Genomic DNA, 26,965 nt, shown 5'->3' with positions numbered 1-26,965 from the left:
AATGGTTACTTGTAGAGATCAAATAACCTTTTTGCAGTTATTGCTTAATTAAAAGATGAAGTTTTGCAGTGGTTATTTCCAAGATAGTGGCCTTACATGTTCGGATGGTGACAAATAGAATTTAGCCGTATGGGCTCCTGCTTTCAAAGCCTTTCTAGTCTTTCTGCGATTGAGCTGGGACTATCAAAGTTGTTTTTTAGGGATTGTTTCAAGCGAGCATTGGAAGAAAGTAGAGAGGTGTGAGTCACTTTTTCTAAAACTCTTCCTCTTCCTCTTCATCACAATTACCATTCTTTGTGTCATCACTCAACTCTCCTCCCCACTAAAATTAAAGTTTCCTTAGTTTCCAAGTGTATGAGGTGCCAAATGTAAAAAATATTATTTCCGCTATATTTTTGTACAGTTTGTGTTTTTTCAACAAATTTCACACGAGCTAGCTGTTCTGCCATTTATAAGCAAAACATTCAAAGGCCTTAGTTTGCAATCTATAAATAATGCGCAACATTGCGATTTTCATATCTCACAAAGGGAAAAAAGAAGAAAGTGTATGATTTATCCATCACCAGATGACTAAGTTTTCAATTTATGAATCACAAAGTTGGTCATCTTGCGTGTTATAAATGGCAAGAACCTCGAGTCACAGTTGTGTAGATTATGGCGGATAGAGAAGAGACTTCTCTCCTCTATCTCTGGGGCATTAACCCTTTGACGTCCAAACCGGCCTAAACCGGCCAGACTTAGCATTTTACTCTGTCTAACGCCAGACGATTTTACTCGTCAGTGGGGAACCCCTGGGAGTCAATGGGTTAAGTGCTCAGCAAGGTGAGGTAAGGATACATTTCAATTTTTTCATCAATTTTGTTTTGATTTATGGTGAATCGGTCTGGATTGTGTGCTTTGTTTTATTGTCAATGTTTTCAATCTGCAGAGCTCAAGATCGCAGGATGGTTATTGTACGGCATCTGTCCCACCAACAGCTCCTTCTCGGGTTTGTACGATTTTATCTTTGCCTGTGTTGTTACATTAAAGGGGCTTGGTCACGCAATTTTAGGCAATTTCAGCACTGATCAAATGGTCATAGAATTAACTAAAATATCAAAATAACTGTTCAAAACTATAGAAGAACTCTAACAAAACACAGGGAAGCAGCCATGAAGGGACATGGATGGACAGAACTGGAGAGGATTGAAATGGATTGAATGTGGGTAAATTTGAAAAATGTTGGCCCAACTTTTTTCAAATTTATATCAGTCTATATCAAAATGTCATTTACAAAGCTGGAAAATCATTCTCAGTTGTTATGTGTCCGTGATTTTGCAAATGACGTTTAGAGCTCATAATTAACAAAATTAAACAAAATTACCTGAAATAGCGTGACCTAGCCCCTTTAACATTTATTTAGCAGAAATTCCATCGGTGCCAAAATGCAAACAAGTGATAATTATGCTATTAGATCATTTAGCTCTCTAGTGTGTCTATGTAGGAGTTGTAAAATGAAATTCAGGACATTTAATGATTTTTAACCTAGTTTTATTCTCAATTTTCTTTTAGTCTATCATTTCTGCTCCCAAACGTCATTTGTCATTCTCTTTATATTCACAGATCAGCATCGCTTGGTTAAAGTTTACTGGATCAATGTATTTCTACAAAATGTATATCTTTTGCAGGCTACAAATATGTGGGAGAGGGGGGGGGGGAGGGGAGAGGGAGGGGGTTTGGCTGGTCCTAAGTCCACCCTAGGGTGCATGGGTGACATGATTATCTCTGATAGTGAAATTCTCCTCGATTCGATTCAACTCGCTGATTGGTATTAATGTATTTTCTGTAGAATAGCAATGCTTCCCATAATAATCAACCCACACTTCCTAACCAGGTATGAGCCATTTTTTTCTTATCACAGAACTTATGCTGATTTAAAAACGTGGCTTTTGCGCAATTTATATTCTATAGAGCACAGGTGCTTCTGATAACACTTGTAGTCAGGCGATAGTCCATCCCATGCGGTCTGCCATACATCCATTGTGACATTTTTGTGTAAAGTTAGGATTATTTTCCAGATAGGTATAAACACCCACAAGTATTTCATTCCCCTCATGCTCCGAGATCACCTCGAGCAATAGCATTTGAGTCACATATTTTAAGTCTACAACCCTGAGGACACAAAACAATCCTTTCGGGTCACATACACAGAGGTTTCAATAATAGTCTGATAGTGAAAGAAGAGGTTTTTTTTTTCGCGCAACAACATTCATATTATTAAAATTTCATGAAAGTTTTACACCTGGAAAATAGCCTGGCTTTTGCTGCATCCTCCTAGCCAAGCTTCAACTGAGCCTTGCATTAGGCATTATGACTTTCCCTTTTCAGTCATTCAAAAGCAAGTTAATGCAAACTTGAAGAAATTGACATGTAGTCAATTTGAGGCTTTGTACTTTCACAAGTTATTCATTTGGACTTTATCAATATCAAATGGCCAATTGTCAAAATTGGATGCTTTGAATCAGCTTGTAAGTTGTTTTGTACTAAAAAATGACAAGTTATTTTGCACACTTAAATTACGAAGTACTTACATGAAGTATATATTCACTCTGATTGGCTGAGAGAAATGCAGATTTTGGGCAACACAGGGATGAGGTAATTCATGCAAAAAGAATTAATAAACCAAGCTCTCTGATTGGTGAAACACCAAAGAAAGCTGCTGATACCCAGTATTCTATTTTACGAGCTAAAATCAATAAATTTACATAAGATGACATTTTATATTGTTGATTTTGTCCCAGACTGTCTTCATGTTCTGGCTTATGTCAGCAAGGAAACCAAGCTGATAATTCTGGCGTTGGGTGGGCCTGCCGAACTGGTTTGCATTATGACACTTATGTGAAGCCCTTTTTTACAGCCAGCCATGTGCTGAAAGTGTTATCTGTAGACACAGATAGCAAGCAGGGCATCGTTGAGGTAAATAGTAATAATTAAGGGTTTTACAGAAGACTGCAGTTTGAAGAGGAGGTGGAGATGGAACCACAAGAGTGGAGGACATGTGATTCTAGAGAGTTCTGGATGTCATGCTCCTTCCAGAATTTTTTTAAATTGGGCCTCATAAAATGCATTTTTGTCATTATGAAGCAAGATTATTTTTTGTGGGGATAAAAATGTAGCCAATCCAATTGAACGTGTGACAAAAATCACTACTTAGAATAGTAAAAAAATCGAAACAACCTGGGGAGTTACATTGTACACGAATAAATAATCTTAATTATGGTTGTAGAGCGGTTTTCAAATGAGAGTCCTAAAACCAAAACCAAAGTAATTACTTTGGCCAATCAAAAAGGACGGAGACAATCCAATAAACCAATCAAAACTCGAAGTAATTACACGTAGCCGACACAAAGCGGGGGAAAATGTGCATTCGCCAGCTACGATTGGTTTTGGTTTCACTTCTCATTGGATAAAAAACTGGAGCGAGAACTTTGAACCAATCACTGAGTGAAGTAGATGCAAAACCAAAGTTATTCGCTAATACTTTCGACACTCAATTGAAATACAGCAAGTAATAAATAAAGAGAAAAATAAACAAATAAATAAAACGTAAATGAGAGAACAAAAAAGGAAAAAAGAGATAGGCACCAGGTAATGATTTAGCGCATAGGTACTCATTCTACTTAACTATAAAATATTTAGGAAACACATTCATAGATGAGCTTTAAAATTAATCACTGAAGAACTTTTGATTGCTTTTTTAAGGCCCACCTTCAACCAACAGGCTTTTCGACCATTTGTTTTTGTTATGGCAATTCACATTGCTTATCGTAGCGACCTGATTGGATGAATTCAGTCAGCTTTGGTGGGATTTTCACATATGAAAATTGCTCCACGGCACACAATGCCAAAAGGGTGAACGTGGGCCTTTAAATGATTGCAATGAAAAGGGTTTTGTTTTTCCTCATCAATTTTTGCTGCGAGCACTAGCAATTAGAGCGACACTATTCTTGCAGGCGTGCAGCACTTGACATGCTATTAGCAACTTCTAGTACATCGGAATTCATAGTTGTCAATTGCGAGATTTTCATCCTTTTCAGGCTGAAGGAATGCAGGCTCTTGCTATGCATTTGGGTCACCAAAGCAACAGACTGATCCAGAATTGTAACTTGCTTCAAATGTTGGTTCAGCTGCTGGCGTCTTGTTAGATCTTAATTACCTGTAATAATCCATGCAATAAACCTTGTCTACAGATTTGGTGGCATTGAGGCTCTTCATCGGGACCTGCATCTGCAAGCTGAAGACAGCGTTAGTGGTAAGAAAACTGCCATTATTTTAAAGCCATTATTAGTAGTAACTGTTTTTCATTGTATTTAGTCCATTATTTCATCTACAGTTTCCTTTAACAGTTTTGGATAATAATTGTGGTTACCCTAATGGTTGTTTTTTGTGACTTTGGTCAAATAATCATCCATGTCAAGAGAGAATGCAAAGGCTATTGTCGAGCAATTTGATATTTTTCCACTCCTGTAATGGGGTTTCGAGTTTAAAACTGGAAAGTGTTGACATTTCTTTTCTTCTGGATTTCTTCAGTGGTAGATGTACAAGGGTCAAGAGTACGTACAAAATGTAAGCTGAAGTTTTAGACGCAGGAATTTTGATAGTGTTGACTTCTCTCATGGGCTAAATTTAAACACTAAGACACTTAAAGGGGTGGCACCTTAAGGTCATGCAGATGAGTTGTTACTCAACCGTAGATGCATTCAGAGCTGACTGTATGAACAATAGTTTAAAAAGCTCCCACTGGCAATGTGTTTATCATGTTTAAAATCCCCAATCACTTTTATTGAATGAATTTGAACAAGAGTAGAGTGTGAAGACAATTAAGTGATCCACTTTCATTGTGTGCTTGTTTACTTAAATCTTGCACAAATCTGGACAAATGAATTCGAAACAGGAATTGATTTTCTGTTCACATTGATTAATGAATGTGCTACTCAGCTAATTCTCAGCATTGGTGGTGGAATCAAATTGAAGTGAGGAGCGTATTTTTCCAAATCAGGTTTGTGCCCTTCGTCATCTAACAAGTCGTCACGAAGATAATGAAAAAGCTCAGAATGCAGTACGAGTGCATTTTGGCTTACCAGTCTTGGTGAAACTGCTCTACCCACCATCACGCTGGCCACTTATCACGGCAGTGATTGGATGAATCATACTCCTATCCGAGAACATGGAGGTCTGCCTCAACTGGTCCAACTCATGATGCGTTCTTACTAAGATATGCAAAGGAGACCTGGGGAGAGTGTTGTGATCGATAATGTCAGAATTGAAGATATCGTGGATGGGTGCGTGGGTGCACTTCATATTTTGGCACGTGAGGCACACAACAGGGCTGTCATATGCAGTCTTCACTGCATTCCTCTGTTTGTACAGGTACAATGTTAGTCTCGCTTTGTCAAATGAGTTACATTGTAAATACCTGGTAATGATGACAACCACGACAATAATTTATTATGATGATGATGATGATGTTGACTATAGTGAGGAAGAGGAAAAGTGGTTTCAATTAGCACCAACGGCAAACAGTGTCAGCTACTTCACCCAGAGAAGTCGGCTCAAAGTGCACTTGCCTATGGCTCATGCAATTTTGAGAACTTTCAAAATAATTCTCGTGCCCATAAATCATCAAATGTGCTGTGTAGTGTTAATTCCTATATGTTATAATAGCCTCATTGATGATAATGAAAGTAACATGGAAGGTAATTTGAGAATCAAACCGAATGTCAAACAAAGGAAAATGTCTGCTGTTCTTGATCATTGTAATGTTGGAAATGATTAGCATTTTATGATGTCAGTTTTCTGAGTAATCTAGACAGTTTTGCTGATATCATCTGTTTCACAGCTGGTTGTTTTTCTTTTTGCAGCTTCTTTACTGTCCAATCGAAAATATCCAACGTGTTGCTGCAGGAGTACTCTGTGAATTGGCCCAAGACAAAGAAGGTGCTGAGGCGATTGAGGCTGAAAATGCAACTGCCCCTCTAACGGACCTGCTGCATTCAAGAAACGAGGGCATTGCTGCATATGCGGCTGCTGTACTCTTCCGTATGTTAGAGGACAAGTCCCAAGACTACAATAAGCGTCTCTCCGTTGAGCTGACTAGCTCATTGTTCCGTGAAGATGCACCATGGCCAGAGGTACAGTGAAAGACAAAAAAGCGGCGTTAATAAACTTAGGAAAGGAAAAAAGAGAAGAACAGCAGGATTTCATGTGGCAGCATTCTTTTCAGCTTCTTGAAGTGCCGTTGAAAAAGACCACTCTATTTTCAATTACATGTATTCTGAACTGTACTTTAATGTACTGTTTACACAGCGTGTCTTTTTCATACATAAGTATGGATACCGAGTTACACAGTCCTTCTTCATGCAGTTACTCTCTTGCTTGTCTGTTTGCAAGGTCATTTTTTTTCCTTTATCCGTTTTCTCCAGCTGCGCTTCCTAACCTTCAACCAACCAACCAACCAAATCAGTGGCCTCCCAAACGTTAACCCAGGGCTTTTACAGTAGAAGGGAGATGTGTACACTCGTACCACAAGTATAAGCACAAGTGATACAAGCAAACTGAGTTGTGCCTTGAGTGTCATTTGCCTTTTGTTGTCAATGCATCTGTTTTTGTCCCAAATGAAAACCAGCCTCTGGAGACACAACTCTTAAAGTCTCCTTTTGTTGACTAAGTTTATTTGTCTAAAAATACTTATTAATTTTTTGTTTACTTTCAGCCAATGGATGGTGACTTTCCTGATCCCAGCTACAACATGCCACCTGGTGCAGGGTATGGTTATCCACATGACGGCTTTGATTATAACCAGCCAATGGAGTATTCTCATGAAGCTGGTTATGATTTTCATCATGGGGACCCTGGAATGCAGCCTCTTGGACACCCCCCTCCCCGTGGGGGCACCTGGTACGATACTGATCTGTGAACAGACGTTATTGCCGCAAATGAAGGCTGGGGAAAATCCAAGCATTAATTTTTGCCAGTAGATTTCGAACAGTTGTCTTAATAGGCACACTTTGTACTTAATAGAAAAGCTCTGGAACTAGAGCATCCTGGAACTCTTGACGAAGAATATTTGCCTTGATATAACGAGAGTATTTTGTGGATTTCTTTTGAAGTAATTTGCACAGTGAACACATGTACACAAGCCTCATACTATTGCGTTTTCCTTTTCAAATCATGTGATAAGAGAATCCAGCGTTGAGTCTGCAGTTCTTCAGAATATAATTTCTTTGTGTGAATGGGAACATAGACTTGATTTGCAGCTCTTGCTTCTCTTGCCAAGCGAGAGAAATTATGAGATGGAAAACACTTGTAGCCCCAAATACATCTGTTTTGCAGAGTATACAGCTGTACATGTAGTTGGTAAAAGAAAGCATTTTTGCCAAAGATGGTCCCATCCATCCTTCAGCAATTTTGTTTTGTTGTACGTTTGTCAAACAAAGAAAGTTTTGTACAACCAAAAGTACCTGCTCTGAACCAACTTAGGATCTTGTTCATTAACTGCCTTCTATTCTTCATGTGGCTTTTTCTGGTCCTGTGTCAGCGCCTCATATCACACAATGTATTTTAGGCTGTTCCATTTTCATTTAAGAACTCCTTCATTTTTTTGTTTCTTTGTTTCTGATGGACATTGCAGAATTCAACATTGGACCGTATTGTTTTTGTTTTCTTTCTTGTATAGGATATTTCTATAATCTCTAACGTGATTAATGAATTGCAGGCACCTGATTGATCATCTTCCTGTAATCAACCTGTGCTAGGTGTTTATGATACTGCAGCTCTAAATGAAAGAAAAAACAGAAGTTGTTAAGATAATCACCAGAGTAATTATACTATACGATCATACGATTTTTTTTCTTAGAGCACATTGAACATGGTAAAACATGAATCTTAGTGTGGTTGAAATTCAGAGCTTGTGATGTTAAATTCTTGCCGTTCCTGAACCTTTGTGAACTAGGAACCTTTCATTGAATGAAGTTTTGACTAAGAGGATGAATTCAAATCTTCGTCTTGTGATTGAAATGCAACCTCTTTTAATCGCAGCCCCATTTCTATACTTACACCGCTATGTACATTTTGTTTAATATCACGACTTTGGATCATTGGAACAGGTCAGAAAAAGTTTCTGTGACCTAACGTTTCTTCTTTTGTTGTTGTGTGACGTTTGTTTTGATCGTCACGCTGCTGTGCGTGACAAAAGGCCAGAAATAATACCTTTACGAATGTATTATATTATTTTGCTTGATTGCCATTTTCAGTGTATAGATAGCCATTGTGAAAGGCTGACTTATCCAAGCAGCCAAAGAGTTTTAGGCATTTTTAGCTGGGCAAAGCACGGACCTGATTATTTGAAAAGCTATCTGCAAATAAAATTTTATAATCTCCAGCTGGTGTTTTGTGTCTAATGCCTCCGCATCTAGGGGACAAAATGTGGATTCACTGGTTTACCGCCTTGGGTCTGAGCGTTGCCAAGGGAAACAAGAAGCATTATTAATATTGAACAGAAACCCATGCCTTTATAGCCACTTAAAGCGAAAACTTGCGAAACTTAAGTCAGATGTGAAGCTCTGTACTTTCATCGAAGTCGGAATGGCCAGTCGGCGGGATTGAACGCTATGAATCAGCTGGAAACATTTTTTGGTCACAGAAAATGGCAATTTGTTTTCTACACTTAAGTGCAACGCGCGTTACCGTGGCCACCCAACAAACTTTCACATTTGACAACCTACGTGTAAATACGTCAACTCAACAACCCATGGAACGGTGTTCAAACGACAACCGTACGAACTTTGCAACGAGGCATGACTGTCAATGAAATTCGCACACCCTGATTGGCAGATAATTTGTAAAAAAAACCTTGTTAGGTGGCCACGGTAAGCCGCGTCGCACTGTAAAATTGTGCTGCACCTGTGAAACCCTGTTAGGAGTTTAGGATAAGGGATAACTGCCCCCAGTCGACTAAAATCCCCGTAACAGGGTCTCGCTTGCTTCTCAAGCTAACTACGAGGTGATCAGTTGGGAGGTGAAGAAAAAGGTTTTGTAGAATATGTGAAGTTTCATATACTGTATTTGATTTGCGGAATACATCCTTATGCGAGAAAGTGCGAGTCGCAGTCGCGTTTCACGTGACGTGAGTGGTGAACGTGGGTAATGGAGGAGGTCATGTTCCTTCAAGTGACTAACTTTTTTTTTTTTCACGGTTCTTTTGGAGTTTGTGAAAGCGTAGTCATCTCTCTGACATGTTGGTCTCTTCTAAGATCTAATTTTCTGCGAAGCCTCTTTTTTTTTTGGTAAAGCTGTGCAAGTTAATTGACCGGACGTGAACAAAAATCCGCATTTGAAATTTCATGCACTTCATTGCAATCTTTAACGTTTTTTTTGAACAAATCTGTTTGTAAGATATCTAATATCTCAAAACTAATTAAACGTTGCCATAAACTAGATTTTTGGCAAACGAAAAATTGACGCATGTTCTGAAAAAAGCTACAAAAGATGTAAATTGAGCGACTCTACCTCATCCCCAGGGTCTTGTCGGCTTTCAACAAACTGGTCCTTGAAAGCCGAAAAGACCCTGGGGACGAGCTATTTTAATCCCAGCAGCCCCTATAGCTTCCAAGTACCACGTGACTTCCATAGGAACGGAGAAAAACGTGCTGCCGCTCAAGGCTGCTCTCTGGTTTGCATTTACGCACACTGAACGCCTCAATCTGCCGTCCTTTAAACCATAAGTTGAGTTACTATCGCACCAAAAAACTCATCAAATGATGTAGGCGCGGATTTAGTAGCGTATTCCTTGCCGCTCGCGGCTCCTCGATCACTTCCGCCTTGATGATTTATATGGACTTCGCGTGAATTTTACATACGAGTATGCAAGAAGGTAAGGGTAATTTTTTACATCCCAAAATTACTTTAGATTCCCGCCTTCGGTTTGACGTCCTTAAAAGCTTTTAACGTGATGGCAAAGTTCTACGACACCATAAAATCTCCAGCTGGTAGACCACCCTCTATTGTATCTGCAGAAGGATACAATACATGTCAACACAGAAGAATATTACGGCGGTTGCGATTTGCTCGGCAATAAAGTTTGAAAGCAAATAATTCAATGAAATATGATACAAAGTGTACAATGAGTCCTGTGTAATGTTTTTTGGTCGTTCCGAGCTGTTTTAGGCATCATTTTTGTGAGATCTTGTCTCGACCGTTGGTTAGAGAGGGGAGAGTTGAAAACACTGACCCCTAGTCCATGGACAACCCAAATGGACTACCCCAAAACTACTATTTCAAGTGAATACTATTGGTCGAAAGCAGTATCACCGCCGGTTAGATTTAAAAGGCAGGCAACACCGAGCCGCCAGCTGGTGGCCTCATCTTGTGAAAGCTGGAAGTGACACCAAACCAGTGAAATTGTCTCCTTTACAACATCAGCATCCGATTGATTGGGGATGTTAACATACCTTCGCAGAATTTGAGCTTCTTCTTTCTAAAATTCAACCAGAAAGGCGATCCTGAAATCCATAATAAGGCTTTTTCAACATGATCATTGCAAGAAACCAGACCAGTGGAATTCAAAGCATTTGAGTGTATTCGAATCTACCATTCAGTGCTTTTGAACTGCTAACGGTGGGGAAAATGGAAACCCTTCAACAAGACCATTGGGTTGTTCACCTGTGCCCTGTGAGGTAACTGGTGATTCAAATGATGTTATTTTATAGGATTTCGAGGTTAATTGAATTTCTTTGCATCTTATCAACTTAAAATACCTAGTTGTCAAGGTGCTCTTCACCAATGCAATTGTCCACAGTTTTCAAAAGAGAAACATGTTTTCTCTTTTCCTCTTGCTTAACGTAACTGTTGTCGATAATCAAAATGTTTTGACACAGATGATAGCAGGTGTGTAGAAAACGCAGACCTAGAAAATAATGATTTGGTGTTACTATGTCATTTTCTTATTTTTAATTAAACAGTACTTTGAAAAGTTACGGTCATGCCAAAAAAACTTCAGTTATATTATAAGGCAAGCTAGTGGACCTATGAGGAAACAAACTTCCTTCAGCAAAGTATACCTAAGAAGTACTTGTCTATTGCATCAGGCAGAATTACATCATGAGCAGATTTCCTAACTTTAGCAGTAAATATTTAACAATAATTGTTGTGATGGCCTGTTGTGATGGCCAGTTGTAATTTTTTTAAAATTTTAATTTAAAAAAATGAAAAAAAGCATCTTAGTATAGCTTACTTTATGTAAGTGATCAAATAAGACCGTTGCAATTCCTGGATTTATTTGCGTGTGATCTTTTCTGAGCCACTATCGCGAAACACATGCTCACAAAATTGGGACGTTTCAGATGGTCTTTTATGGAGCACAATTTTTTTCACAATGTGTTATGGGGCATATCGTTGAATGGTTGAATGCTGTATATTTAAGCAATAGGGGATGTTTTCCGTGTTTCCATAGCCTCATCTAAACACAAGGGGTAGTTGGGAAAATTCCAGACAGTTATGCAAACCTGAAATGCAGTTGAGGGTTTACATAACTGTCAAGAATTCTCCCAACTCCCCCGAGTGTTTAGATGAGGCTATGGAAACATGGAAAAAAAGTCCTCTATTGCTTTCATAAAATATTCCTCAAAGATAATTCAACAAATAAAGGAAAATGCTGGGTTTTTTTACTTCTTGATTGAAACAGATTTTCTTGATACATGTCATATTCCCTACCAGCCAATCAAAACGCGTGTGTCTGGCAACACATAACCAATCAAAGTTCGTGTGATGTCACAGCCATGTTTCCATACCCTCATCCAAACACAGCTATTGACCAATATAAATCAAAGTGGAAAGCATGCATGCACTGCATGAAATTGTGACATTCTGAATATGTAACTTATATCACAGAAGATGGATCAGGAAAAGGACAAAACTGTCTACTTTAATCAATCTTTGTATTTAAAAAAAGTCTGTTGAGGTGTTGAAAGCAGCTGGGCACAGTCATGTCAGCTGGTCAGTTTGCCCGGTGTCAGGGGGCCGTTAATGAAACTCCTTTGGTCTAAAATTAGCCTAACAGGTTCTTATAATTATGCAGGTGTTTGCTGTATTTTAAATTGTTTCTGTATTCATTCTGCATGGATTTCCACAGAGATAGTAGACAAAACTCTCTTGAGCCCGTTAAGAATGATCCTTCTATCATGATGGCTATGTGCATATTAACTCATTGATTTCCAGATGTCATCCAATAGAATAGAAGCAAAGGACTCAGAATAGACTGATACAGGGGCTGAGGGTATTTGAAGAACAAAATAATACGAACTCATGTGAAGTGACTTGAGCATAATTAAGTTAATTAGTTTCTTTCTTCTTATCCACAGATTATGGAATGGAGTGGTTCAAGGTTATTCTGAAGGCTGTTTGTAAATGCTTAATTTCCCAAGATTTTAATAATGTCAAGGGTAATTACTGAAAGTTTCTTTGAATATTTAGGGAGTTGGTGCTAAATACACCATTTTACAGTTGTGTGCTTAGTTTCCTGGCCTTTGAATGAAAGTGAGGCTGGAGTTGACTTTGCTTTGAAAGAAACCTCACTGCTTTTCTTATGTAAATTCCTACTAATTAGTGTGAGAACAACATCATTAACATAAGAAAAGCAGTGAGGTTTCTATCAAAGCAAGGTAAACTCCAGACTCACTTTCATTCAAAGGCCAGGTAACTGAGCACATAACTGTAAAATGGTCTATTGGCTTCAGCAGCTCTGACAACCACATAAACAGTCATGCATGTATAATATTAATAATTATGTTTATCACTTGCACTAATTAAAAATGAAGGCAAACTTGATGTCAGTGTGTGCAGCTTGCTGGGATAGTATTACTTACTGGAGTACTTATTCTGCTCGTATACATGTAAGGACAGTCACCCATTCTTGTGTCTGAATAACTTTCCCAGTCAGTGCTTATCCTTTACAAAAATCCTATGACTACTAACTATAACTATTTTCCACTCCCACTACTGCTACTACTCCTACTCTGCCTGTACTGATACTGCTACTCCAGCAATTGCTGCTGCTTCTGCTACCAAGATATACAATGTATAAATTGCCTGTGGACATTATCCAGATCCTCACCATTCAAAAGTAACTGTTGTCCCATTTTCTCTTGTCCGATCACCATCATTTTACCACATTAGAGGGAGATGTGTTCATTCCACATACTGGTTTTCAGTGTTGTGGTGACAGATGTTTGGCAATTGGTTTTGGTTTGAATACCATTGTGACCCTGCTTCTGAGGAATTTGCCTCACTATTGGCACCTTCTTTTCCATTATCTTTTCCTTTGAAACAAAATCATTGACCCCAAATCATTTCTCAATTTTGTAGTAAATGCCTCATCATAAGCCACAAGGGCTTCCCAGCTTGCTGAGCCATTTACCGTGTTTAAATGAAGTTTATCTACTCATCTACTCTAATCTCAGATACGAATGAACTTTGTAACACTGATCACACTTCTCTTCCTTACCCCTCCAATGTTGATTTTCAGTGACTCGTTATCTCCATCCTCTAAGCTCAACACTGGAGGGGGGAAATAAGGAGGACTATGTGCTTCCGAGATTGGTCATGAATTACATTAATTTTACCTTCTGGTCTGGGAAAGTGTTAAAACTATTAATTTGTGATCAGCATTGTACATGTAACTCTCAGCAAAAACTCTTTCTTGGAAACTTTTGCATAAACCCTCAACATAAACCTTCATTTTGCACTTTTTGTCTTTGGCATTCTGAAGTTTGCCCCATAGCTAACGAAAGGAGGTTTGTTCTAAGAAAAGTGGTGCTGCATCTGTGGGTGAGAAAACTGCACAGAAATCTGATGGTTTCATCAGTTAAGTCAATAAAAGTCAATTGAACGCAGCAAATTGATTAAAAAGCTGCATCAGTGTATCATGTAGTCAATTAATTTTGCAGTGATATCACATTTATTACAGGATCCCTCCTTTCCCAGCAACTCATCTTCTGCATCACAGGAAGCCCAGGAAAGCATGTCAGGCCAAACACCAAGTAGGAAACTTAAGGTTACTCTCTTGAGCAGTGAATGGCAATCTACAAAAGGAGGCTTGTCAACACTCAACAGAGAGCTTGCCATTCAGTTGGCAAAATATCAGAATGTGGAAGTCAGTATGTACCTTCCTGAGTGCAGTGAAGAAGATGTGAGGATTGCAGGGGAAAACTATGTTAAGCTCATAAAAGCAAAAGTGCTGTATGGATATAAACCCATTGATTGGCTGTCGTCTTTACCAGCAAACCATCAGGTGGATTATGTGATTGGGCATGGGCTGAAACTTGGACGACAAGTGCAACTCATTCAGAAGCAACTAAGATGTAAGTGGGTTCAGGTTGTGCATACTGCCCCTGAATACCTAGGAATGTTTAAAGGATATGCAAATGCAATTTCAAAAGCAGAGGAGAAGCACGAAGCAGAGATAAGATTGTGTGAATTGGCAGACCAAGTTGTAGCAGTTGGTCCCAAGTTGGCTGATGTGATCCAACGCAATCTCCGTCAAAAAAACAAGTCTGTATTTGAACTCACACCTAGTATATTTTCTGAATTTTCGACGGTTAAGCAGGCAGCTGAAGAAGGAGCAGAATTTCACATTTTGGTTTTTGGGCGTGGTGACTCCGAAGATTTTGAGTTAAAGGGCTATGACATTGCAGCCAAAGCCATATCTCAGTTGAATGAAGATTCCTACCGACTGATTTTTGTCGGGGCACCACCAGGAAAAGAAAAGGAAGTAACAGAGAAGTTGTGTCGTCATGGCATTAAGCAAACACAACTGAGAGTCCGCCCCTTTACGGAAAGCAGAGAGGATCTATTTAGGTTGTTTTGTGAAGTAGATCTCTGTATAATGCCATCAAGAATTGACGGTTTTGGTTTGGTTGCACTTGAAGCGTTATCTGCAGGTCTTCCTGTTCTTGTTAGTGGAAATTCTGGTTTGGGAGATGCTCTGCAGAATGTGCCAGGTGGTCGAAGTTGTGTAGTAAATTCTGAAGATCCTGCAGAATGGGCCAAGGCAATTAAAAGTGTCCGTAAAATGCGGAGGGATGTTCGGCTAAAAGACACGAAGAATCTTTGCATTCAATATGCTGAGGAGTACAGTTGGGAGAAACAGTGTGGTGAACTTTTGAAAATGATGTTTGATAGTGCTTTTGGTAAGTGAAATGACATCTTACTTGGTACATCTGGGAAAGGTTGTAAATGAGCGCGAATGATTCCTTGGGTGAAATAGACAAAGTTTTTTTTTTGTTCAAGAAAATGAACCCATTGACTCCTGGACTGGCCCCCAGTGATGAGTAAAAATTGTCTGGCGTTACACAGAGTAAAATCTACTCAGCCAATGGGTTTAGACTTGTTTTGAAACTGGATAGGGATCAGCTCTTTCAGCTTTAAAACAAGGATTGCAGCAACAACAAGCAAGTCACAAATAAGTGCAATATTCTATTGTAATGATCAAAATTAATCGTCCCTTGTAGGGAAATTACAATTAATTCTGTGTTAATTTTTATGTCTTTGTTATGAGGCATTGAGTTGAAAGTGGCATTGTTAAACTGCATTTTTTGTGGTGTTTAATCCAGCCCTTGTTGCTGTATTTCATAACTCTACATTTGCATTGATGTGGGGGAGGGGTGTGTGTGAACAATTTGGCTCCATCGGTGATTTAGTCGTGGCATATCAGAGAGAATTAATTCTGATCTGTATGAGCAGATGTTTTTTACTGTTCATGACAGAGTAAGGTACTGTTTATTATTTTTCTGGTAGGAACTCATCAAGCAACAGAAGGTGAACAGGAGTCACCATTGACAAGAAGTCATTTGCCAACCACCGTGGTGTGTGAAGGTTATGTAGAACCCACAGGTAAAGTCCTTTTCTTCATTACTAATGTATAATTTGTATTTCTGCGTATGATGAATGGTCACTTGGTTTGTAAAATCCTTCCTTGTAGATAAAAAAGGAAAAAGACCGTTACATCCAAGTGTCATCCCACCATCAAAGAAGCAAGGACATGATACAGACATCTGCAGAGGTAAGGCCTCATGTCTAGTTCATAAGGGTTAATGGGTTGATGAAGAGCAAGGAAAAAAAAAACGAGCAATTTTTACACAAGCTTAGCCTAGCTTAAAATCAGAGTGAACAAAGGGTATCTGGCTAATAGCCAAAACCAAAATTTTAATTGATGCCGAAGGTTAGGCGGTCCTCAAAGGCATACATGTATTTTGCAACAACTGTATTCTACAAATATATGAATAAATTGGGCAAAAGCGTATTCCGTATATTATACAAAGCTAAAATTTAGCTTTAAATTAACAGCTTAATAATTTCTCTTTTGTAAGAGATAGGGGAACATAATTTTCGATGATTCTCTACAACTCTTATTTGTATTTCTTCCGGATTACACAAGAGGGGAGTACATACATACGTACGTACGTTCATTTCATGTCCCCAAGGGGCTTTTCAGTGAAATATGTAACTAACAACAACAAAACACAATAAAATTAATTATATGTAAGTAAATGCACTAAGGTCTATCGACAGGTTTATTGACTGTTTTTCCAAGCTTGGCATCCCCCTCCATCCAGACAAGATAGAAAGTCCGTCAACGTGCTTCACCATCCTGGGCATTGTACTGAACTCTCTGAATCTGCAGGCGGGCCTTCCTCGGGACAATTTGATAGGATAACTGCCTTGTTGGAGGACTGGTCGCAGAAGCGTTGGTGTAGACGCAAGGAACTGGAGTCTCTAATAGGTCACCTTCAGCAATTGCCAGCAAGGTCGTACCCCAAGGACGCTCTTTCGTGCGCCAAATGATCAACCTGCTATGCGCTTTTCAACACCACCCGATCAGGAGTTCTTTCTTGTCCTAGCCTTTTGGCGGGAGGTTTTCCAGTCTTGGAATGGTTGCAACTTCCTTTAGTACCCCAAGTGAGCTCCACTCCCCGACGTCGAGTTTTCTTCAGGTGCCTCTGAGGCTCTTGGTTACGGATTAGTCTTACAGGGTCACTGGTTTTCAGGTGCATTGCTCCCAACACAGGTCTCTGAGTCTATCGAGTACAAGGAACGTTTCCCGATCGTTATGGAAGCTTACCTCTGGGGTCCCCTATGGGCCTCCAAACGGGTCAACTTCCTATCAGATAACCGCTCAGTGGTGGAAATTCTGCGGTCTGGCATTTCAAGAGCCCCTTCCATCATGTCCTTGGTTCACTATCTGTGCCTGTTGGCATCTCGTCACTCCTTCTCTTTCTCTTCCTCCCCAGGTAGAGGGAAGTCTAACCCGATCGCTGACTCCCTATCTCGCTTTCAGTTTCGGCGTTTTCGCCAGCTAGCCCCTCATGCAGACTCCATTCCGACCCACGTTCTACAGCAGCTCCTCTCGGACTTGGAACTTCCCTGTCAGATAAGTGCCTCTTCTACTTGACTCAGGGTCTTACCCCTTCTGCCAGGAAAGTTTATGCTTCTGCCCAACGCCGCTTCGTGGATTTCTAGATCTGTGCTCAGGACAATAGCCTATCTCCTTCGGGATCAGCTCTCCATCCAGTGAACATGTGCTCATCCATTTCTGCAAAGTAAAGCAAAGAAAAGCAACCATATTTAACGTCGATAACTCGTAGCAGTAATTCAACTGACAAACCTGAGGTCGACGGTGCGCTCATTTTACTCCCCCCTCTCCATCAGTGCTCCGTTTTACGGGTATTTAAAGCTACTTAGCTACACGGAAAAGAAAGAAGTCGAAACAAGGATGCGAGACCCCGAAATCGAACTCAGGACCTCTTGCACCAACTAACCGACTGTGCCATTGTGTTTGAGGAATATTGTCCAAGTGTCAGTTTCGCTTTGAGAACAGCATCAGTCTTGTGGTGTCCACAGAGTCCAGGGGACTCGATTTGTCATACATTATGATCGTAAATCTCTCTAGCTTCTGGAAATTCTCTGACGAGACACTTAGCTGCTGGAAGGGATGAATCAAGTCGCAATATGCTCGCTCCAGTGCAGGTGCCAGAGGTGTTACTGTACTATTCAACTCCCATAAGTCGTGCCCTAATCTGATACCGGAAATACGTGAGCCCAACAAACTAACCTGCTCATAATTGCGTGACTCAGCTCAGTTGGTAGAGCATTACACCGGCATCGCAGAGGTCATGGTCTTTATCGTCAAGGTCATGCTCAGGTTCATCTTCTATGATGAAAATTTCTTTCGCCTCAATCATGGTCGTATTAAAAAGAGTGGAAAGTTCATAACACACGTGTTTTCTACGTATAAAATTACTTTGGACTTTGACCTTTGGCATGGCGGATACTCCGTTGGTCAGGTGCCGTCCTCTTTCCTTTTTTTTCCGTGAAAATTTTGTATTAGGATATCCTTGATTGATTGATTGTTACTGTTTTATTTTATTTTAATTTTTTATTTTTCATGTGTATGATACTAATTATTGTTATTTTTTTTATATTATCATATTTTTTGGTGGTTCCGGGTGGGTTCCGGTAGGTTCCGGGCGGGTTCCGCGTTATATATACACCCGTTCCAGACAGATTGTTACTGATCTGGCCAGCTTTCAACATGCAAAAGAAAAAAATCACTGTAGCGAACGCGACCTATCACATTGTTAAATGACTAATCGTAATTCGCTCTTTAAGATGCTTTCTTCACTGACAATTCTTTTATGTACATGAGACCATTAATTTACGCGAAGTATTGAACATAACTAAGTGAATTTTGCAGGTACTATTTTAGGGAAGGGTGGGGAAAGTCTCTTGAAAAGCCCTAGCACTGCTTGGTTGCCCGCCTACTTTTTTTCTATATGTACCCCGTAACTTGAAATCTTAGTGACAGCCCTGATTGGGACGTCTGTTTCTTAGAAAACACACCAGTGCACAGCTTCATGATGTTCTGTTATGTGGCATCCATCAGATTGGCTGGAGATACATTAAACAAATCGACACAAATTCACTCACCTTGACGAAATGAAAAAAAGTTACAACAGCGAAGGGAAAAAATACTGTAAGACACACGAAACCCTGCGCTTTTCGCATGACGGGATGTTTATGATCACTATGGCTACCGATTACATGAAATCGAGGCGAAATGCCAGTTAGTCGGCCAGTCCGTCGAAAAACTTGAATTCAACTGGCATCGAGAACAACGTCATCAAAAAACAATGCGAGAGATCTCAAAAAACGACGAGAAGAGTATGCGTTCTCCCCTGTTGAACGCAATAAGTGGTCGATAGACCACGTCTATAAAATGATTGTCTTTTTCCCTACCCTTCTGCTTTGCTTCGAAAGCGATTGTCGAACGCACTGTTAAGGCCGAGGCACACTAGGCGATAATTCGCTGCGGCACTTCGGGAGGAAAAGTCGCTGCAACAATTCGCCTCGTGTGACTCCGTTAATTTTGTGAAAATCATTGTTGCTGCGGCAGAATTTTGTCGCTGCGATCAGTTGGACGAATTCAAACCAGTTTGAATTTGTGTGACTGATCGCAGCGACAAAATTAGCGAAAGCAGCGTGGTCGCGCCGTGTGTACACTTCGGCAACAAAATAAAAATGAACCAATGAGAGAGCGTCATATGGTCCGCCATATTACATTAGAAAACTAGTTCACATTCCCCCTCATACGAGATCACTGCGTGTGCACCGAACAGGCATCTTGTCGCAGCGACTTGTTTTGCAAGTAGTACACACGGAGCGACTTGTCGCAGAGACCTGTCGCTGCGACTTGTCGCCTTGTTTGTCTCGGCCTTAATAATCCGTGATTACTAGTAGTTCCAGTTCACCTTATTTGCTCGTACATTTTGTTTTCCCAATATTCAGATCGTGATAATACTCAAGAGATTTGATCCTTTGGCTTTATCATTAAAAAGTGACATTGGATGCAAGCGTGAATATGACTGCATGCACTCTTTTAAGTGAACAAAACAAAGAACCAAATCTGCTGAGGATCGTCGTATGATATGAATAGCCCTTATCGGAGTTATCAGCGGTTTTGCCACATCAACGAGGCTAAGGGGTCATTTTGTATCGAATTGACACTTAAGCCTCTTTTGCATGTAGTTTTAACAAAAGAAAATGTGCATGCAGGCTCAACTCCAATAAGGTCTATTGGGGAAAACAAAATGTACAGGCGAATAAGGTCTATTGCACACAAATCTGTAGAAGCAGATGTTTTTTTTTACAGTGCATGTCAGACTACTTAAGGTGCTGTTTATTATTTGTCTGCTAGGAACTCGTCATGCCAGTGAAAGTGAACAGGAGTCATCATTGCCAACCCCCATGGTGGCTGAAGCTTCCGTAGAACCCACAGGTAAAGTCCTATTTTTCATTGCCAATGTATAATTTCTATTTTTGCATATCGTCAATGGTCACTTGGTTTGTAAAATCTTTAGTAAAGGAAGTTGCTTAATTGACATCACACTCTAACTCTGGGTTCCTTTCATAAAAAAGGAAAAAGACCCTTGCATCCAAGTGTCACCCCGCCATCAAAGAAGCAAAAACATGATACAGACTTCTGCAGAGGTGAGACTTGATGTCTAGTTCATTAGAGTATGGGTACTTACCGTATTTCATTGGTAAAAGCCCAGCAATTTTCACACAAGCTTAGCCTTGTAGTGACCAAGGGTTATGTAACGTACAGCCAAAACCAAACACTTCAGTATCCGTCTTTTACCAATCACATACTTGCATATGAGCAGACCAAAACACTAAGAAACAAAAGAGTTATTGGTTATAAACTTTTAGTTTGTGATGGCTTGTAAAGGAACTTTTTGTTTGAATGCTATGTGGGATATCAACTTATAGCTCATCTTCTTCGTTGTCGGAATCCATTGTTTCCTTGATTTCTTCCTTTTAGTCTGTCTTAAGTAAATTACTTTCGGTGGAAGTTTCGCTCTATCAGCAGCAACTGCTAAGAGGAGCGTGGAGTTTGGTTTTTCGGTGCTGCAGGATTTCACGGAAACTGTTCGGCTGCTACTGAATTTGAGAGTTCGGCAGGACAGCATCTCGAACCACATACATGTGGGGGTTTCATCCATATTGAAATTTCTGGACAAGTGGTATCCATGCAATTGAATGAACGCTAACATTTTACTTTGAGAAGTTACTTCACGTTGAATAGTCGTTTTCTTGCTGTATTGTTTGTGTTCTTTTGTGGAATTTTGATGATACTTCGCAGACGTATTGAACATAGTAATGACATTGCTGTGTCCAAGCATAAGTAGCTTATGCTGGTGAAAACGAACGTCGACATAAGCAATAACTAACAACCACGGCATCCGCCATTTTGTTCAAATGCTCAGACCAAGAGAATCTGGAACGAGTGCTTTAATTGGCCAGACGTAGCAAATGTCCTTGTGCTTATGCTGCGTTTCCTTTTCACACGACGCAAGCGAATGCAAGAATAAGCGCCTGCACAAGTATTTTCACAGTCGTTCGCTTTTCTGATTTGTTGGTTGTGTATTTCGCACGAATTTTACGGGGCCTTTTTTTCATGTGTAAATCTCAGTAAGTATGAAATAAATGTTTGTATGCACCTACGTTATGTGTAATTACAATTATTTTTCTCGGAATAGGTATATCAGAAAGACAAACTGCAGAAATGCAACAAAGACATGTTACAGACACCCGTAACGGTAAGGCTTCATACTTGTTTAGTTTCCAAAGCGAGGAAGTGGTTTAAAGGATAGCAATATCTAATAAGGCTGGAAAATCAGGGATAGATACTATCCTGTACATTTTTAACGCCGTGGTGACTTTGTAAAAAGCACCTGTTTTTGAAGATCACTGTCTTACATAAAGGAAACGTTTTCCAGATTAACATTACAATGGCCGAAATCACCGTAGTTTGTAGAGCAGGGCTGGCGCAGTGGTGACGGCACTCGCCTCCCGCCAATGTGCCCTGGGTTCGATTCCCAGCTCGGCATCATATGTAGGTTGTGTTTGTGATTTTCTACTCAGCGTTTTTGGGAAGAATCCATAAATAAGTTTCTAAAAAGCCTTGCTGCGTACTGTACTTTTAGAGCATTAAATATTGCTGTAATTTTTACTGACAGTTTATAGTAAAATCTGGGTTTTTGAAGTTCCATTTGACCTCCTATATAAGAAAGGGTTTGTCCAGTGGCTGTTTCATTTACTGGTTATCACCAACAAGACACGATTTTAATTGTGTACTACTTTTTTGTTATTTCCAGCCGCCATTGCTGATTCTGTGGTCGTGAAATTGCTCAGACAAGAGTACAAAAGACGAGCTGAGTTCAGGCCGCTTCTTTGGAGCACTGGCAAAGACATGAAGTTACATCTGGATGAAGTCTACACTAGACTTAAAATTGTCGTGAGACCAAAAGGACTTGGAGACTCAGAAATAGACTTGGGTAACATTTTTTGTTGTAATAAAGGTGAAGATTCCATGGTCATAGCAGAGGGAAGTCCGGGAATCGGCAAAACCACTCTCTGTCTTAAACTTGCTTATGACTGGGCGAAAGAATCAATGCCTTCTACCTTCCCTGTTTTCGAACTTGTTTTGTTGCTCAGATGTAGAGACTTCGACGGGGACATAATGAAAGCAATCTCTGAACAACTTCTACCCGAAGATATCAAGGAGAAGACCAAGAAAAGACTATGGAAATTTGTCATGGACATCCACAACCAGGAGAGAATTCTTATCATTTTGGACGGATTGGACGAACTCCCAGAAAAATCGAAGCATCACGTGGACAAACTTCTGCACCGAAGAATTTTAACGTTTTGCTATGTGTTGGCCACAACTCGACAAGAAAAAGGAATTGAAGCCCGGAGACAATTTTCATTTGATATTTGTCTTCTGATTAAAGGATTCAGTGAAAAAGATTCTCTTGAGTACATCAGGAAACACTTTAAGAATGTCGATCCATCCAAGGGAGAGAGACTCATTGAGGAAACAAAAGAAAACACTTTGTTGCATGCCCTACAAAGCAATCCTCTAAATTTACTTCTCCTTTGCGTTGTTTATGAAGATCATGAAGGAAAGCTGCCGTCTTCCCGTACAGATCTCTATCAAATCATTGTCCGGTGTATTTTGAGAAGATATTGTGTAAAACGCAGTGTGAAGGCTCGTAAAAGAGACGGGAATTTGGAGAAACAATTTGAAGCAGACCTCCTTGTTCTCGGACAATTGGCTTGGAATTGCTTGCTGAGTGATCGCCATAGTTTTCGGGAAAGAGAATTAAAAGAGTTTGAAAGAAGTGATGACAAATTGGTAGTTCGTTATCTCGGCCTTGTATATAAAGAAGAAAGTTTGAAGAGATTGAAGCCACGACATGAATACTTCTTTCTTCACAAGTCGTTCCAAGAGTATCTGGCTGCGTCATACATTGCGCATAAGTTACGAAGAAACCAGTTTAATGTGTTTGAGCATGTGAAGTTTTATGAGGTGGTCAAGAAATTTCCGCAAGTGTTTTTATTTGTGTGTGGAATACTGCGTGAGGAGGCAATTATTCTATTCACACAGATTGGTGAGGAGCTGGAGTATGGGTGGGACTGGCTCGAATGCAGTGAAGAAGAAGTGACTTTCTTTGCTGAGAGCTTCAGTGAAAGTGGAAACCCTGAACGAATGGCAAATGCTTTGTTCTCATTCATACCTTTTCCACGGGTCGTACACTTATCCTTGTTTATCGATAATCCGGGTGCGGATCTCGAATTGCGTTATCATTGGAACCCAGTTGAGGTTTTAAGGGCATGTACAGGCTTTTCCAAAGTTCAGACACCTGATGTTCACATTGAAATACCTCGCGTTGTCTTATTTAGAAATTTGAAAAAATTGCAGTCTCTTCCAAAGATAAAAACTCTCGACATCTCATATGAATTCGGAGAATTACAGGAATGTGATGATTGGGAGAGTGTTGCTGAACTCCTGAAAACAAGCGAGACCTTAGAGAAAGTGACGTTTTCTCTGTGGAATGAGTCGGGCGAAGGCTGGGCCAGGGCCCTTGATGCTGGATTATGTGCTGATACACCACTGTCATCTGTTGGTCTCAGGATTCATGGTTCATTGAGTGAAACTGCAATGAAAGCTTTAAAGAATCTCTTACGTAACAAATCTCTGTCCTCTCTTTCTATACATATCTGCGGAGATATGCAAGACTCGCTTGCTGTGGCCATAGTAACAGGCCTTGCAGGTCAAATTGCAGTTAAGGTCGTTGATTTGTGTGTTGACGGAAAGCTGAGTCTTCGTGGTGCTAATTCAATAGAGCGAGGTATCGTAGAAAATAATTCCCTTACTACGTTGATGGTTTCTCTTCGTGGAGAAGTTCCTGAAAATTGGCAGGCGGTTGGGAGGAATATTCATTCACGAATAGGAAGGGAAAGATCCGCTTCATTTGCTCTCTACCCAAATACCTTCGGCAAAGTGACAGCCGCTCAGGTGACACCGTGTTGTCCTTTTAAGATAACAGATGGATTACTTGCACAACAAAACGTCACTTTAAATGTTTGGGGTGAATTGGGTGGTGATGGTGCAGAAGCTTTATTTGAAGGCTTATCGCGCAAGCAGGTGTCTCACCTGACACTGGACATCCACGGAAAGTTAACCGATGACATTCTTAACTTCACAGCCAGATGGGTTGACAAACGAAAAACACTGTCCTCCTTAACTATCAACACTTGGGAACAGTTAACCAAAGAGGAAAAAACTCTTTTCAAAGAACTTAAATTAGACAAGAATCCAGCAGTTACCCTTAATGTGCGTGACGTTCCTGCACCTTCTGAAGAATCGCGTGATGACGAATTTGTCTGTGTTGACGACAATGAATCACTCATTGCGCTCTTTAAGGAAGCCAAAAATACCGGAAAACAAAGTCTCAACGCTACAATCAACATTGATAGCGGCGACGACTACTTCAGTCCTGAACCAGAAGTTGGTCTTGATCACGTCTTGGCAAGTAACATCACACTGAATGCTCTCAGTTTGGCATTCAACTTCGACGACAACACGAGCGATTCATCATGGTTTCTCCGCCTGAGAGATGGCTTGGCACGCAACACATCACTGAAGAATCTCACTCTGGTAATCGAAAACCACTCGCGCGCATTTGGAAATGAACTGGACCTTGGTTGGGTACGAAACACATCAGTGGAGAATCTCTTTGTAACAGTCATCAACCGCAACGACTTATTTGTACGTCGGATTTGGTTTGGTTTGGCCGACAACAAATCACTGAAGAATGTCACTTTGACAATTAACAACTTCGGCTCATTGATGTTTAAACGGGAAAACTGTGGCTTGGTAAACAAGTCACTAAATGATTTCTCCCTGACAATTAATAACTACGGCGAAATATTATCTGGGATCCCAGGATTTGTGCGTCGATTTCAGTTTTTAACTACGTTTAATGTGACACTCAACTTATGCGGCGAAGGAGATAACGACACTTTAGATTGTTTTTTCCAAGAAGCAATGGAAAGTGAATCACTTAAGACACTGAGATTGAAAGTTAACTATCGACAAATTACAAATGGAAGCTGTGGATACGACTTCAGCAAATTTGTGGTGATTTCTCCATCACTTTCGCTCATAGAATTAACTTTCAGCCTTTACGGCGGGGAGGAAAGCTCGAGAAAGTGAAAGTTGGAACTTGAAAGCGGTTGCATCGGAAAACTGCAGGTGCTCAACTACTAAATTATCTCAAAGCACCCTGTAAGTTGTCGGTCAGTCCCATCGATGTAGACAAGTGATTGAATCAATAGGCTATGAGCAAAATCAGGGAATTTTAGTCACAAGCCTTTTCGCGAGACTGACAGCAAGCGCAAGTGAGACGTTGACTTTTTAAATTTATCTTGTTGTCAACACGTTTGAATTACTAATTATCTTTATTTTTCTAGAGTTCTAGAAGTGATTTGTTTTCAAATTTGAAAAAACTACCGCATGAATAAATTAGTTTCCGTGAGACCTACGATGTTTTCTTCGTGTCAAAGCGTCTGAGGAAGCATTATGAAGAAAACAACTCCGTCCCTTCCATTCTTTGGAATTTGTATTTGGTTGCCATTGAAGATGACTGTCAAAGACCACGGAGCTTGTAAAACATTCTTCCATTGTGATCAAACATGACTAAAGATCTTAAACCAAGGAAAACAAAAAACATGATGTAAAACTGTTAGCACAAACGAATTCAAGCCTGCAAGCAACCGCCTTTTGTAGTGCTAATTTTCGGAAAGCTTTTGTATGCTTTGGTGGAGGAGTGGTAATTAATCCACGAGCACAGTTACAGCTCCTTTTACAGAGCGTGTGTTGAAGTGCATGCGTTGTGAGTGACAATGGTGGCACAACATTAGTTTGGTCAAGACTCAAGGGATACCATTGCTCAGAAACAAGGACAGTTCATATGTGCCAGCAGTCTGTCGATCTAAAACGATTGTGGGTTATGTTCTTTAGTACCTAGTGGGCAACCGTCACTTGATTGATCCCGCCGGGCTACCAAATTGAAGCCATCGAGTTGTGTCGCTCATGGGCATATTCCTGCTCTCGTGCGGCGGGTCGTCCGGCGGGTCTAATCTGCAGGTCGCAGGTCGCGGGTTGCAGGTCATTGTTTCACCAATACAGAAAGTATCCTAAACATTCATAAAGGCTAACCTTAGGCCTAAAAACGTTTGTTTAGGCCTAATTAGGCCTAAGGTTAGGTTTTAAGAATGTTTAGGATACTTTCTCTATTGGTGAAACAATGACCTGCAACCCGCGACCTGCGACCTGCGACCTGCAAATTAGACCACAGGTAACCCAAGCTCACTGTGTGCGGCACGTAGGTATAAAAATATAGAGAACATATGAGGCGAAGTTTAGGTCTGAAAAATTGCTAGAAAATGGTAATAAAAATCGATAAAACTTACCATGTCGTGAGCTGTTGTTGTCTTAAATACGTACACGAAGTTTCGGGGAAAA

General features: G+C 40.2%; 3 protein-coding genes across 10 annotated transcripts in view; all 3 read left to right on the top strand.

Moving 5' to 3' along the window:
- LOC138049144 (D-inositol 3-phosphate glycosyltransferase-like) overlaps window positions 1-8,419 on the top strand; it is a 28,018-nt gene extending 19,599 nt beyond the window's left edge. For 2 of the 8 annotated variants that reach the window (XM_068895295.1, XM_068895294.1), the window contains one exon: window positions 929-1,666. In XM_068895295.1, coding sequence (XP_068751396.1) covers window positions 929-1,104 — 176 coding nt within the window. In that variant the 3' untranslated portion in view covers window positions 1,105-1,666. Of the gene's footprint in view, window positions 98-928; window positions 1,670-1,828; window positions 4,292-4,569; window positions 4,606-5,038; window positions 5,410-5,900; window positions 6,171-6,751 lie in introns of those variants that run through there. The other 6 variants (XM_068895299.1, XM_068895298.1, XM_068895300.1 and 3 more) reach the window with 6 other exon arrangements.
- LOC138050154 (catenin beta-1-like) lies at window positions 2,606-6,955 on the top strand. Its single transcript, XM_068896614.1, has 7 exons — window positions 2,606-2,634; window positions 2,781-2,955; window positions 4,077-4,156; window positions 4,230-4,291; window positions 5,255-5,409; window positions 5,901-6,170; window positions 6,752-6,955. Exons 1-7 carry the CDS (start codon window positions 2,606-2,608, stop codon window positions 6,953-6,955), a joined length of 975 nt encoding a protein of 324 aa, XP_068752715.1.
- A 1,230-nt stretch (window positions 8,420-9,649) lies between the features above and the next one.
- Window positions 9,650-25,667, top strand: LOC138049138 (uncharacterized). The gene is made up of 9 exons (XM_068895288.1): window positions 9,650-9,910; window positions 12,396-12,476; window positions 14,000-15,221; window positions 15,829-15,924; window positions 16,013-16,093; window positions 20,285-20,365; window positions 20,506-20,577; window positions 21,630-21,689; window positions 22,248-25,667. The coding sequence occupies exons 2-9, from the start codon at window positions 12,468-12,470 to the stop codon at window positions 25,652-25,654; spliced, it is 5,028 nt and encodes a 1,675-aa protein (XP_068751389.1). The 5' UTR covers window positions 9,650-9,910; window positions 12,396-12,467; the 3' UTR covers window positions 25,655-25,667.
- Window positions 25,668-26,965: the final 1,298 nt, after the last annotated feature.

This window comes from Montipora capricornis, chromosome 5 (assembly GCF_036669925.1).
Source record: "Montipora capricornis isolate CH-2021 chromosome 5, ASM3666992v2, whole genome shotgun sequence".
Lineage (NCBI taxonomy): Eukaryota > Metazoa > Cnidaria > Anthozoa > Scleractinia > Acroporidae > Montipora > Montipora capricornis.
Note: the sequence above shows the minus strand (reverse complement) of the source record. Positions and strands in the feature narration are given on the sequence as shown.

Bases quoted from the DNA above. Each gene is read 5' to 3' on its own strand.
- LOC138050154 (XM_068896614.1), top strand. From the start codon at position 2,606: ATGCAGATTTTGGGCAACACAGGGATGAG. The intron at 2,635-2,780 runs GTAATTCATGCA...ATTTTGTCCCAG, and splicing joins TTGGGCAACACAGGGATGAG to ACTGTCTTCATGTTCTGGCT. The intron at 5,410-5,900 runs GTACAATGTTAG...TTCTTTTTGCAG, and splicing joins GCATTCCTCTGTTTGTACAG to CTTCTTTACTGTCCAATCGA.
- LOC138049138 (XM_068895288.1), top strand. The intron at 20,366-20,505 runs GTAAAGTCCTAT...TTCATAAAAAAG, and splicing joins AGCTTCCGTAGAACCCACAG to GAAAAAGACCCTTGCATCCA. The intron at 20,578-21,629 runs GTGAGACTTGAT...TTCTCGGAATAG, and splicing joins TGATACAGACTTCTGCAGAG to GTATATCAGAAAGACAAACT.